Source organism: Typha angustifolia, chromosome 15, assembly GCF_048772165.1.
Source record: "Typha angustifolia cultivar Huaian chromosome 15, ASM4877216v1, whole genome shotgun sequence".
NCBI lineage: Eukaryota > Viridiplantae > Streptophyta > Magnoliopsida > Poales > Typhaceae > Typha > Typha angustifolia.
The window spans coordinates 3,093,681-3,106,479 of record NC_133253.1 but is presented as its reverse complement, the minus strand read 5'-3'; the positions used below and the strand labels follow the sequence as shown (position 1 = coordinate 3,106,479).

Here is a 12,799-nt window from a genome sequence, read left to right as displayed (position 1 = left end):
ACCTTACAATCACAGTACCTATTCATAACATAGACTCTGGTTTTGCATAATCTAACATCAATGTGGTGCAGCAATGGATCAAAATCACTCTTCGGTCAAAATAATTTTGCTTATTAAATGGAAGATTAACAGTATAGAAAATAGAACTTACTACTTTGCTCAAAGTTACTAGTTCAGAAGAAAGAAAAAAAAAGTTGATATATGACAAAATTCGCCTGTAAAATGTGCTCATTGTTCTTTTATTTTTTTTGGGGGGGGGGGAGGGATTAAAATGGAGTTCAACACATTTGTTGATCAATATGATGTTCACAATAATGTCATTCTTTTGCAAGTTGCAAAGCACATGCCAACTTGCCAAGTTACCTAAAAAAAGGGTGTAGACTATAAAGGACAAAGCAGAGGGACCATTGCTTATCCCGAAGGTATAGCAGAGTGCATAACCAGCTGGAAAAAAAATGAACATAAGCTCTCCAGACTCCAGGTCATATATAATACTACTCTAGCCCCTCTCTTATGTCCCATAACATTTAACCCCTTCCTTTCACCTCTCTTGAAGAGCTCTCATGACCATACTGTGTCACTATCGATATCTACAGTTGAGCAGTAAACTGAACAATTTCACATACAAATTATTTGCTAGATAAACAGTAAAACGTTGCACCAAATCATATATCTATATGTAGGGGGCAATAAATAGTTAACTAAGCATAAGCAAAGTTAAACAAGTTTGGCGCAATGAAGTTACCACTGAGGTACTGATTGAAAACATCCAAGTAATAGTCCAACTTTTTTTTGGAGCCCAAAGGGACTGCACAATATACAAATAAATAATTTCTTGACAGGATACACTTAAAATAACAAAAGAAAGACCAGAATCATCAGTCCGGAAAAGATGGAGAACAGAGCCATTGATCATTTCACGCTATGGATAAAACTGAGGCAGGTGTACAGTAAGTACAATCATGAAAGCATTGAGCCAAACAAGAGTACTACCTTAAGCAAATACTCCCCCCCCATCAGGAGAAAGAAGAAATAGCACTCTACCAATATAAACTTCATTCGTGATAGCGCTAGGTCTATGACTTACAGTACTCAGATGCAGGTAATAGGAAATACAATCCTTACTAGTACATCATTAACCAAAGTTCTGAGCACCAGTACGGAAATGAAAAGCAAACATTGAACTTGATAGCATAAAAAAAAGAACATATCTGAAAATACAGTAATGAACAATAGATATATTAAAAATCAACCACTTGTAAGGTTCTACATAACATATACCCCCTGGAAAATTTTCTCGACATGAAAGAGAGGGCTTTTTTTTCCTACAAATAAGTAAAGGAATTGTACAGCTTATGATATTTATCTCATCAGGCAATTATGATGACCTTATGAAAGCATGACCCTTTTATCTCAAAACAACTTTACAAGTAAGCAGAACTGCTGATCTTTCCCTAGAATGTATAAAATGTAAGATGATCCCACAAGAACAACTAGAGCAGTAGCTTCATTGCCTTGAACAGGAAGAATAAATACTAGGTGAGGCAAGTATGTGAGAATACTATCCATCGTCCAGCGTACTAAAACTAACAAATGTCATGACCATCCGTAGCATCGTTCTCCTCTCCAAACACTTCTTGAATAACATTACATGTTGATAAAAAATCATCTCTCTCAATTCTTCTAATTAAATTGATGTCCCATGATTTTGTGTCAGAATGGCCATCAAAGAAACCAAAATCTGTAATACCACTTAAGCCATCATTTCTGAATTCCATATGCAATTTTTCATAGTCTTCAGTGATAGCATGTTGCATCTCATCTGCCTGATCAGCAGAGGGATCAGATGCAGTATGCTGGCCCTCAAATGATGTGCATGAATCGTCCTGAACATCTGCATCCATTCCACCATGGTCCAAATTCTTGTCCATAAACTGCATTGCATGAATACATTTTGAGTCATTGATGCAGCCTTCAAAAGCACCACAGGATTCCTCTTCTTTGCCCTCACCAGCAGTTTCATATTCATCACAGTCATCTTCATACTCAGACTCTTCAAGAGTATCCACCTCTAGACCATCTTTATTGTAAATATCATCATCTCGATCAGTGAGGGACTCCACCACAGAATCTTCTTCCTCTGCCATCGCAAACTCGCCATCATCACTTTCTTGCCATTCGTCATTGTCACTGTCCACATTCATTGGGTCTAATCTATTCTGCTCAGCCCTCTTACGTAACATGAAGACATTGAAGTAGTAACTAACTAGCTCCTTGCTGCTTCTACCTGGAAAGACATGCTTGAGCTTGTCCCAGAAATTCTTGCCCAGTGAGAAAGGGTTAGATAGTACAACCTCCTGGAACATCTGTTCCTCCTCTTCTGTCCATTTCCAGGCCACATCTTCCCCCATACCAGAGAGACCCAACTCAAGAAATCTGTCTATCCCCAATGCTTTCTTAAGATTTTCTCTTGCTTCCATCACATGTTGTCTTACACATCTGATGGAACCCTCATCCAGGCAATCACAATCAACCTGACGGTATACTGCTCCAACCTCTGTGAATAATGAATCAGAATCAGGCATTGGCATGACAGGCTTTGTAATCCACTTATCACACTCATCATCATTTATATGATGTGAGACAAATGATGAAGGGAGGGAACAATCTCTTTCAAAAACGGTAGCTTTGGAACCTTGTGGCTTCCACTCAGGAATATCAGCTTGGTGATTCCGTCCAATAGCAACAGGTTTGCGGGGAAGATGCTCAAAATTGCTTGAAAAGATCTCTTCTACTGGATGAAATTTAGCTTCTCTTTGGTGATCTTCAAAACAACTAGGAGATGTAGGTACCCAAAAAGGTGAACCTGAGCTCATATTTTCGCTACTTCTATTGCATGTGAACCATGACGAGTTCAACTCCTTGCCATATGTCCTATAAGAAGGATACTCAAGAACATCATCTGTATCTCTAGTAACGGAATCTTCATCAGCTGCAGCAATTGCAAGCACAAAGCAGTGAGTCATTAGCCTTTTTTATGTTCACCATCTTCAGTGTACCTTAGAGCAAGCATTATATTTAAATGCAGAAAATTAGCTAAAAAAACCTGAAGCAGATGGCCTCTCAAAGGTACTGATGGAGGAAGAGATTTCATTACATGAATCCAAATTTCTATTTTGGTCCACCTGCTTTGGACGCTTGCATGCAACTTGGTTTGGTTTGTCATCATAAAGGGGCCGCTTGCCATGCTCAGACCATACATATGCACCTGCGCTGCTGCTCACACAATGTAAGATGGAGGCATCACCATGAGAACTTGCAGAGTTATCAGTGGGAGGATCAATTGCAGGTCCCAACTCCCCCAGAGATTTGCTATAGATGTCATCCCTTTCACAATCTTTATGATTGAACAAGGTCAATAAAATGCTCAGTAATTTCTCTGTTTCAGTGAGCGAAAAATCTTATTTACCTGTAGTTTGTGATTTCTCAGGAAATTTTCTTGATAAAGAAATTTCAACTAACGATGCAAGTTGGCCATTATCCTCCAATCCTCTAAGGGTTCCGAAGGGAATCTGATCAGCCTGATCATCTGTGAAAGGCTGTTCGCTATGTTGAAACACCATATTTGACCTACAGAACACCAATTGAGGAGATACAAGCAAAATAAGAAAGTAACATACTAAAGAAGTTGACCAGCAAATTGAAAAGAAAGTGAACTGTCAAAGGTAAAACTACTCTCCTAAGGGACAATCAAATTTCAAAAAGTAAATCAGAACATTACAGAACATATCAGTTGAGGCCCTAAAACCTTGCCCACTGAAGTGGGCACCAGGCCTAATTGACCAAAATTTGCTAAAAAGCCTCAATCGAATGAAATAAGATAAATGGGAACTCATTGGATAAATTGGCAGTCGCAGACTCAATGTAGAGACAATAACTTGTCCATGGCTATTGGAATTACACATTACAGCGGAGAGTGAGGGATGTCCACACCAAGTAAAAAATAAAATTAAGTCTAATATTTTCTTTGGAAAGAACTAAGGTCAAATGGCTAAATGACTACATTAAAACAGTGCATAACATGAATTGTCCAATAACTAATTTAGACACACAACAGAGACCTGTAGTTTTGTAAATATAACCAATAATTCAGCTTACATCAACTAGTAACTAAAGGAAACAGGTTTCAACTTTACAATATATTAAATGGTAAAAAAGCATCTGCTCACTACTCATGATAGACCCACTTAATCAGCATATACCTTCCTTACCTGGCTAGTTCTGTTTAGAACATTGTGATTGCTAGAATACATGTGTATTTGTTTAGGCACATGCCGTAGATACACAACCCCTTCACATTAATGGACCCGAGTACTATCTAGTATCTATTGTATACAGCTTATAAATAATTTTGTTGCGAAGAAGGATGGATTTAAGAAAGTGAAGATGTTCAAAAAGTGGATTAACCTAAAATTCCATACTTGCTCTCCCAACATATAGTTCTACTAGTATTCAAAGTCCAACCTTTCAAACCACATGTCCCATTAGAGGACAACATTGCCAATCCAGCCGCACAAACTGGCAGCAGATCCTGGGATGTCCATCAATAATTAACTTCTTATTAAATAATTTACAATCACATATTACTTCAACTATAAACACTATCCTAATTAAAGGAGTTGAGCCCAATCTTCTCTAAAACTAATTTTCCAAATTTTCCATATACTCACAGAGATACCAGTAGAAACCACAGACCATCTTAAAGATAACAAAAGTTAAAGATAGATTTATACCGTTAAGAGAACCCCTTCACTATCTAGTGACGTAAAAAAAAAAGATCATTAATGTATAAGCATGAAATAACAAGTGAGGAAATATTCAACACAAACGACCCAACTTCATCCTCCCGTATGCATTGAGATATGAAGGACAAAACTGTAAATAATCAAGGAAGTAATAAAGGAAAAGCTACTCATGGAAATTATAACCAAGTCAACGAGCAGAATTAACAAAAAGACAAACATGAAATCGAGAGATCTGCTGCTTACCTAGTAAAGAGAAGTCCAGCAAATAGATTGAGTGGGCCCAGGACCCTGATATTAAACCAGAAAAGTTTTAAGGAATATCAACAATTAAATGTTAAGAGACACACTTTGATGAACGATTGATAGAATACAATTCCTATTGAGACCTAACATAGGATGCTCAAATCTCATTAAATATCGAAAGATTTCAAACTAGAAACAAAGTATCCTGCAAAAGAATCAATTTCCCCAAATTTTGCGGATTAATCAAGAGCCCGATCTTAGAAACTCGACTCCCGATCGCGCCCCCTTATAACTACAAGATACAAGCACCGAATTGACGAAGAAAATATAGACCAAAGCAAAACTCCAGATCAGATCTACGAATAACGATAAAAAAATTTAGGGATCCAACGAAACCCTAACCCTAGATCTCAATCTCGACGATCTGATGCAATTAACAGAGGGAAAATAATAAATATGGATCAAAATATCTATATCAAGGACAGATCCATCGATTAAGATCGTATACCAAGGCCAACGATAACTCTCGAAACCCTAACCCTATAATCTGTACGGGGCGACAAGAGAGGCCAAAATCGGTATCAATCGAGAGAGAACGAGGAGTCCGGATCGAATACGACGTCAATTAGGAGATAAAAAGAAGAGATCGAAGAGAAATCCCGATCGGAATCGAACGCTTTGACCAGAAAAGGACCAAAAATGGGGCAAATAAAGCCTGACGACGGCCTCCTTTTTATTATTTTAAATTGTTATTACTTTATAATATGTGGTCGGAAGATACTATTACTCAGAACTAAATTACACAAAAAGCCATCCAAGCTAATAAAGCACGGGTAGAGGTTCTCAAGAACGTGGTTGGTATTATCGTAATTCTAATGGTTATGAGGGGATAAAGTTAATGTATTCTAGTAGAATATACGGCCGTTTGGTCGAGCATCAACGGTTGTGATGCGGTGACTCAATGTCCGAAATATACGGCCGTGATTGGTTGATACAGATGAGAGACATGTGGACATCGATCGAGATTAAATAAAGAGACACCCATCGTAGGATGTGCCCTTTTTTTAATATTTAATTCCATTCGAATAGATTAGACTTGTATTAGAATAATTTAATTTAGATAATAAAGCCCATGGAGTTGGACTACTTGCAGTGGTTTCTGTCTCTCTGAGCTTCAAGCACCAAGATTTTCTTTTTTCTTTTTTACTTTTTAACCAATATTTGTATTGATATCATTGATGAGACTTTATTAAAAAAATATATATATCAAGTTGCAATTGAAGAAATATAGAATATATAATATTGACCAAAATTAATGATGAAGCAGAGATGTTACCTGAAGCAAACTTTTCTATTGGCAATAATTCCTAGTTGAATACTTTAATATTACCTGAAGTAGATTTAATGAGGAAAAATAAAATAAAAATTCTGGTATTTTAAAATTAAAAATAGTGTTACTCCAGGAAAGAAAGAAAGAAAGCAAGCATAGGTTCCATAAACAAATATGCTCTCAGCTCTTCTTTCTGTGATCCTTTTTATTCACAATGAACAGTCTGCGGGCTAGAATTTTGAGTAAATTTAGGATGCTGTGAACCTGTACATGATACTACAAAAGAACTCTGAAAGTAGATGTCCCAGAGAGCACAGACAATGTTCACATGGAATACTATGTAAGCTGTACTGCCTGAGCAAGATTGACCACCTTCTCCTCTTGAATCCAGAAAATATCTGGTCAAATTACTTCAAACTGGCATCAGGAATTTCCCTGCTGAAAAAGTGAAGATGATAATCACAATAACGTCCTCAATTATTGAAAGACACAAGATTATGATAGATAGTAAAGGAAAAGACCATCTGGTCATAGTACCAACTCCATGATACAGCCTTCCGCAAAGAAATTCTATTCTAAATACATCTTTGAAGCCTACTTTTAGGTTGAGAGATTAGGATCCAAGATCAAGAGAAAGAGTAGCCGATTGGAGAGCTTAGGTTAACCAAATAATGTTAAGGAACACTAGCTTTGCCTCTCAAATGATCTTTGACTTTGACAAGTGGATCTAATCAAGCATGTAGAGCGCAATTTACCAAATGATATTAGAGAGGACAATGAGAGAGAAGGCCAACATACTATGAGAAATACTAGCAGAAAATATGAGAATCTATTGTAAATCAACACCCTCGTCTAGCGCAGTGGAGCTCATCATGACATTGGAATCAATTTGCTTGTCAAATTTCTTCTTTCTTCGTGCTTCAAACTCTGGAAATCCTTCCATCTACAAGAAGATGAAAAATAAGGCAAGAGTACGTACTTAGATTCTCATTTATCATATACCAAAAAATCAAGCATGCAATCAATCAATGGTATAGAATCTTCAGGCAGTAATAAAAGATGCAAGACTTACTTGCTGGAACTGGTCCATCGAAATAGGATTATCGTGAAGAGAAATATTCTGCAGAGCTTTGCAATCCTTCAATAAATTCTCCGGAAGCTGCTAAATAAAAAAGTTGAATCAGTATTGTAACGCTAAACAAGATATTAACTACAATATGTAATAAAAAGAGAAAAAAATGTTATTTGCTGGAAAAGAAATCATCTTCTAGTCACAAGATACAAAGCCCACAAACATTTTTTACTGAGCATCAGAGAAATAGTATGCCACTAGGTTCAGTAAGCAATGAACTGTATACCTGATGAATGTTATTATTGTTCAATAAGAGGGACTTCAAGTGAACAAGATTACAAATCGATTTAGGCAATGCTTCGATTGAATTTCCTGCATTACAGTAAATTATCATGAGTTCAGGAAGAAATTTAATGTCAGATGGCATGATTTAAGGAACAAAAAGAAAAGTAGCACATATATAAAGAGAAATATTTTGCAAGATGACAATCTTGTATGAGGAATTGGACTTTATGTATTTTGCATCTCATTATATTTCCTTCTATGGGGACAATATTCTAGCTTAATTCCTCTCACATAGTTTTGATCTTCTCCTTATTAGGGAACCTTCTATTTAAATAAAATCACAAATAATGATGATATGAATAGGTGATGCTAAATCTGAAGTCTGTACCATTTGCTTGCAATTCTTCCAACGAAGTACAACCCCCAATTGATTCTGGAAAAGATTTCAATTTGTTGTCGGACACATTCAATAGCAACAACTGCAATCAGATATAATACATTACATATGGGTGAAAAGGCTAAATAATAATCCTAGATTATTAAGATCACAATAAATCATTCATTCACATACCACTAACACAATATACGACTTAATAGATTGGCCATACATCATTTTTCGTAGCATCAATATAACTAAGCCCATGCATGACAGAGTACCTAGATATGTTTAAGCAAAAGCCACAACAGATATTTTGTCAGCAGGCATTATATATATATATATATGTACACCAAGCTTATTAGATCAAAGACATGGTTCAACAATAGTCATGATATCTCAAGTAGTAGTGCCAGCCTAACATAACAAACCGTGGCATTCATTGTCAATGCAACAATTAAGATCTACTGTGAAACCTTGAATACCAATTGACAAGAAGAAACAGAAGTATAGGTTCGAAACTGAAAACAGCCATTCGTTCACGTATTCATCCAAATTTGGGAAGATTCATACCCAGAATTAATTGAGTGAAGATAAAGAGCACTATAAGCAAAATTGGTTCAGTAAATAAACCCAATAAGATAAAAGTATTAAACAGTTTAAGCCACAGTAACTTATGGACTGAGCATCAAACCTCATATCTTCCAAAATGTAACCAAATTTCCAAAATCCCTCTTGCAACCAAAAATAATTGGAAGGCCTACCAGTATAGTCTAACCAATAGCTACTATTCTCAGGCTTTGGCAAAGGTACTTGTGTCAGATTACATTACCTAGAAGTGAACCTGTAGGTAACTCACCCATGATGCAACATGTGTTCAGGACCTATCTATAAGCCCACGGAGGTGTGGAAATCTCTTCAGATTGGGAAGGTATCATAAAAAGCATGTGAGCACTGAATTGTCCAAGCAGGCTTAAATATAAGCAATTATGCAATTCAGTATATAGTCCACCTATAGAATTTGATTGATGCCGTATATAAAAGAGGAGAGTCCTAACTTCCATCAACAGAAAAGGAGAATAATACAAGTATAGCATGATGGCAGTTTATCTGTCAAACTCAGGATTATTATACTCTATTCAGGACTAAGATACAATGGTGTATTGAAATGCTGACCAGCTTCATCACTTGATTTGTGTAGAGAATTCAATGCTAATGCAATCTAGTAGGTCGTACAAACTCAAAGTCAAATTAGAGAAATGGCCCGATTCACTCAGGGAGTATTCACAAGGTAGGAACAGCTTTCCATGTAGAGATACCATAAAATGTGTCTTTGTCGAGAAGCAGAACTCTTAATGTATGGGTATGATGCACCTAAAATTGTCATCAAGATGAAATGCTCGTCACACCAGAGTTTAGGTAGAGTTTCATTTTAGACTGGTGGCAGTTTCTCACGTATGTTTCACTACCCTGGGAGGGTGGAATCTCATCATGTTTCTTAAAGTGTCTGACATTTCTCATACATATCAAGAGGGCAATAAGCTGAGCTTCATGGTTCCAACACATGGAAACAACATCTCTGGTAATGGAGATAAGAGTGCATATATCTTGTCTCCATAGAACTAGTAATACTTTACATTGTTTACAAGCTAATCAAACACACATTCAGTATCTCAAAAAAGCACTCACATTGTGCAGGTCTCCTATAGTCTTGGGCAGGCAAACTAAGGAATTCCGACAGATAGAAAGTTGCTCAAGCCTAGAAAGAGATCCCACTGGAAAGGAGAAAAAAATATATAATTAGACGAGAAAGTAATTAATTACAATACTTGAATAAAGCTATATAGAAAAAGAAAAAGAGGGATGCAACAACAGCAATAAAAGAACAAGAGGATACAGAATGGCAATAACAGAAGTTTATACTACAAAATGCCAATAGACAGAAGAAAATTACATTCATCAGGCAAGACAGTAATCTGATTTCCATCGAGGATGAGGAACTTCAGGGTCCGGAGGTTTCCAAGGTTAGTTGGAAGGCGCTCAATAAGATTACCAACCAAAATCTGAAAGATTAACGCACTTACAACTGTAAGTATTTTCCTGCCAACTTTAACCTCATGTACAAAGTGCACCGATTTCCACAAAAATAAAGAAGAAAAGAAATGTCACTTTATTAATGTGGACTGCATTTATAAGATATATAGGATATATAAGAATTGGAAATTTAGAGTTCTCACTAGACGCTGCATGTTAATTAATCTGCCGATCTCCTGTGGTATTTCAGCTGCATGGGGGAGACATTGAATTAATTTTGGTTGATCAAGAAAGATAGAAATCAAGAAAAAGCATTTGCATAAGAAAATTTAGCAATTTCAGCCAGCCAGCACACTAGATATCGGATCTATCATCTGTGGTTGAAACAAGATTATGTTACCGAGTCCCACATTTAACACTTAAAATGTGTTTGAAACTTTGAATGCTTTTAAGGCACTTAACAAGTTTAATCACATATTTTGAAGATTGGAGAAGAATATTCTGAATGTTCTGGTCCCTCTGGAAATATTTCATATTAACTCTAAACCTGATAATTGACATAATTAGAAATTACAGAAACGCAGATCGAGTCTTAAGTAAACAAAGTTTCTTGTGTTTGGCCAGACCCAAAAATGGACATTTTAACAGGCAGAAGCATGAGGAAGAATTCTTGCTAAATCTAATGTTGCTTTAAACTTATTCTGGCAACACAAGAACAGAAGCACTTTGAGTGAAATAGAAATGAAATCAATCCTTGTGACCAACACTAGAAGTAACTTCAAAAAGCAAAAATTCAAGATAGAAAGAGAGTTTGATTCTTTTTCAATTTATTCACCCATACTAGCAAGTTCTCAAGTGAAGAAGTGATCATCCTTGACGAAAGTTCATTTTAGTCATTGATCATTCATGGCACTCCAGGCATTTAAAATGTGTGGTGCATTACTCTGAAGCAAGATACTATTGAAGAAAAAAAATATTGTGAATAACCCTACATTGATACATGTACATATACAAGCATACATCTCATATGTGTGATCATACTCATTTGCTGAAAGATCAAATAAAGGTGGAAATCCTGAATGGACGACCTAATAAAGATTCTGAAATTTTGATGTTTCTCCATAGTTGGCAGCCTGCCACCAAGGACAGGCTCTTAAAGAAAAGGGGATCAAATGAACCAGAAGAATGGGAAAAGAATAAGATCAACAATATATACTACATTAGTACATTATATATATGTATATATATATGTCGTTCTTTTAAGGTAATAAACTTCAAGCACTATCTAGTATCTTGTAGGTTAAAAAGAAACTTTAGCAGTTCTGTAGGATATTAGGATGTATGTCAGAATTGGTAAAGAATAATACAACCAAAATGTTATAATAGAACTTTATGAGTGGCACAGAGATTACCTATCTTGTTGTTCGTTAAATCAAGTGTTCTTACAGAACTATCCACCTGAAAAAGTTCATTTGGTAGGGCCTGTAAACAAACTCTTAAGAAAGTCAACATCAAGAACTAACTATTAACTAACAAGAAATACATTGATCATTCATACTATATCCCAATCCTGTCAGGAAGAAGCAATAACAATTTCAATATGAGAAGGGAAATGAGAATTTGATGTCCATAAATCTAAACAATTTGTTCATTTTGTTATAGCCAAACAGTCTGGTTATCTTCATAAGAAGAGTTGAGAAACCTCTTTCCTCATAATTGTTCTCCTTATATGCTCCATAACAATTAACTCCTTGTATAGATGAATCTTAGTTTAAAGAGGTTTCCAATTACACGAGGGGAGAAAAGGAGAACTCAAAATGAGAAATATGCTTCATCCAACATGACAAACGAAAGCATTACTCAAATCCTATTTTCTTTCCATCTTAATACGTAACAACCAGGATAAACACAGAGCTAAAATTCTAAAGATTGAATGGTCTTCATATTACAGTTTGGCTCACCTTATTGACAATTTGGCTCTTCCAAAAAAAAGAAGCATTTTGACAACTCATAGCTATCAAGATGGCATCTTTCCTATTAGTTTTTCCCTTCTCACAGCATTAGTGCATACGAGGAGGACAAAACATACAGAATTCTATTGCCAAAGAGAATTAAATTAATGGCACTGAACGGATAACATGTAAAATACTCATCAGAAAACTAGAAAGCAGAATAAGAAACCAAGCTATTAGCAAAAGATGGCCAACTAATATCCGAAAGGAATTTTAAGAAACCCTAATTATCGCAGAGAAGTCATGGAAAAAAAGAGTCACGTACCTTCAACTTAGCGTCTCTGAGAGCCACGATGCCGGTCGATCTCCATCGGCCGATCCGATTCGCGCTAGAATCGGCGCTCTTGCTGGTATAACACCCCATGTATGCGTTGACTCTTCGATCTAAGAACTACCCAAAAGTTTGATCTTTGGGACGATAGATGACGAGTAAATAAATGAGTAATCTCAATACGTAGAACAAGCTAGAGGATCAAAAGGCTCACCTGACTGGGCCTTCACCCAGCCTTGGTTTATGATGAAACTATCTTAACCTTTTTTTTTCCCTTTTTCTCATCTTTTTCTTTTATTTCCCTTTTCCTTTCCTTTTCCGAGAAAGGGTGCTTAAAAACTATCATTTAGTACGAGTTTCCACAATGAGGT

The 12,799-nt window shown here is 36.2% G+C and overlaps 2 protein-coding genes across 6 annotated transcripts; both read right to left on the bottom strand.

Moving 5' to 3' along the window:
* Positions 1 to 1,218: 1,218 nt before the first annotated feature.
* On the bottom strand, positions 1,219 to 5,784 carry LOC140777708 (uncharacterized). Of its 2 annotated transcripts, none has more exons than XM_073122010.1 (4): positions 5,049 to 5,784; positions 3,470 to 3,630; positions 3,158 to 3,397; positions 1,219 to 2,992 (listed from the first exon to the last, which is right to left on the bottom strand). In XM_073122010.1, exons 2-4 carry the CDS (start codon positions 3,621 to 3,623, stop codon positions 1,587 to 1,589), a joined length of 1,800 nt encoding a protein of 599 aa, XP_072978111.1. In that variant the 5' UTR covers positions 3,624 to 3,630; positions 5,049 to 5,784; the 3' UTR covers positions 1,219 to 1,586. The 2 variants fall into 2 exon arrangements, with proteins under 2 accessions (XP_072978111.1, XP_072978110.1); XM_073122009.1 differs by having other exon boundaries at positions 3,107 to 3,397; positions 5,049 to 5,783.
* Positions 5,785 to 6,538: 754 nt separating this feature from the next.
* On the bottom strand, positions 6,539 to 12,772 carry LOC140779556 (plant intracellular Ras-group-related LRR protein 7). 4 transcript variants are annotated; one of them, XM_073124674.1, is made up of 11 exons: positions 12,643 to 12,772; positions 12,423 to 12,565; positions 11,558 to 11,627; positions 10,349 to 10,395; positions 10,066 to 10,174; positions 9,801 to 9,886; positions 8,124 to 8,214; positions 7,737 to 7,822; positions 7,451 to 7,540; positions 7,177 to 7,321; positions 6,539 to 6,816 (listed from the first exon to the last, which is right to left on the bottom strand). In XM_073124674.1, the coding sequence occupies exons 2-10, from the start codon at positions 12,519 to 12,521 to the stop codon at positions 7,208 to 7,210; spliced, it is 792 nt and encodes a 263-aa protein (XP_072980775.1). In that variant the 5' UTR covers positions 12,522 to 12,565; positions 12,643 to 12,772; the 3' UTR covers positions 6,539 to 6,816; positions 7,177 to 7,207. The 4 variants fall into 4 exon arrangements, with proteins under 4 accessions (XP_072980775.1, XP_072980776.1, XP_072980777.1 ...); XM_073124675.1 differs by having other exon boundaries at positions 6,539 to 6,813; XM_073124676.1 differs by having other exon boundaries at positions 7,451 to 7,537.
* Between the last annotated feature and the right edge of the window lie 27 nt (positions 12,773 to 12,799).

Bases quoted from the DNA above. Each gene is read 5' to 3' on its own strand.
- LOC140777708 (XM_073122009.1), bottom strand. From the start codon at position 3,623: ATGGTGTTTCAACATAGCGAACAGCCTTTCACAGATGATCAGGCTGAT. The intron at 3,398-3,469 runs GTAAATAAGATT...TCAATCATAAAG, and splicing joins TGAGAAATCACAAACTACAG to ATTGTGAAAGGGATGACATC. The intron at 2,993-3,106 runs GTTTTTTTAGCT...CAATTGCTGCAG, and splicing joins TGAGAGGCCATCTGCTTCAG to CTGATGAAGATTCCGTTACT.
- LOC140779556 (XM_073124674.1), bottom strand. From the start codon at position 12,521: ATGGGGTGTTATACCAGCAAGAGCGCCGATTCTAGCGCGAATCGGATC. The intron at 11,628-12,422 runs GTACGTGACTCT...GTTTGTTTACAG, and splicing joins TCAGAGACGCTAAGTTGAAG to GCCCTACCAAATGAACTTTT. The intron at 10,396-11,557 runs GTAATCTCTGTG...TCCCCCATGCAG, and splicing joins TTTAACGAACAACAAGATAG to CTGAAATACCACAGGAGATC.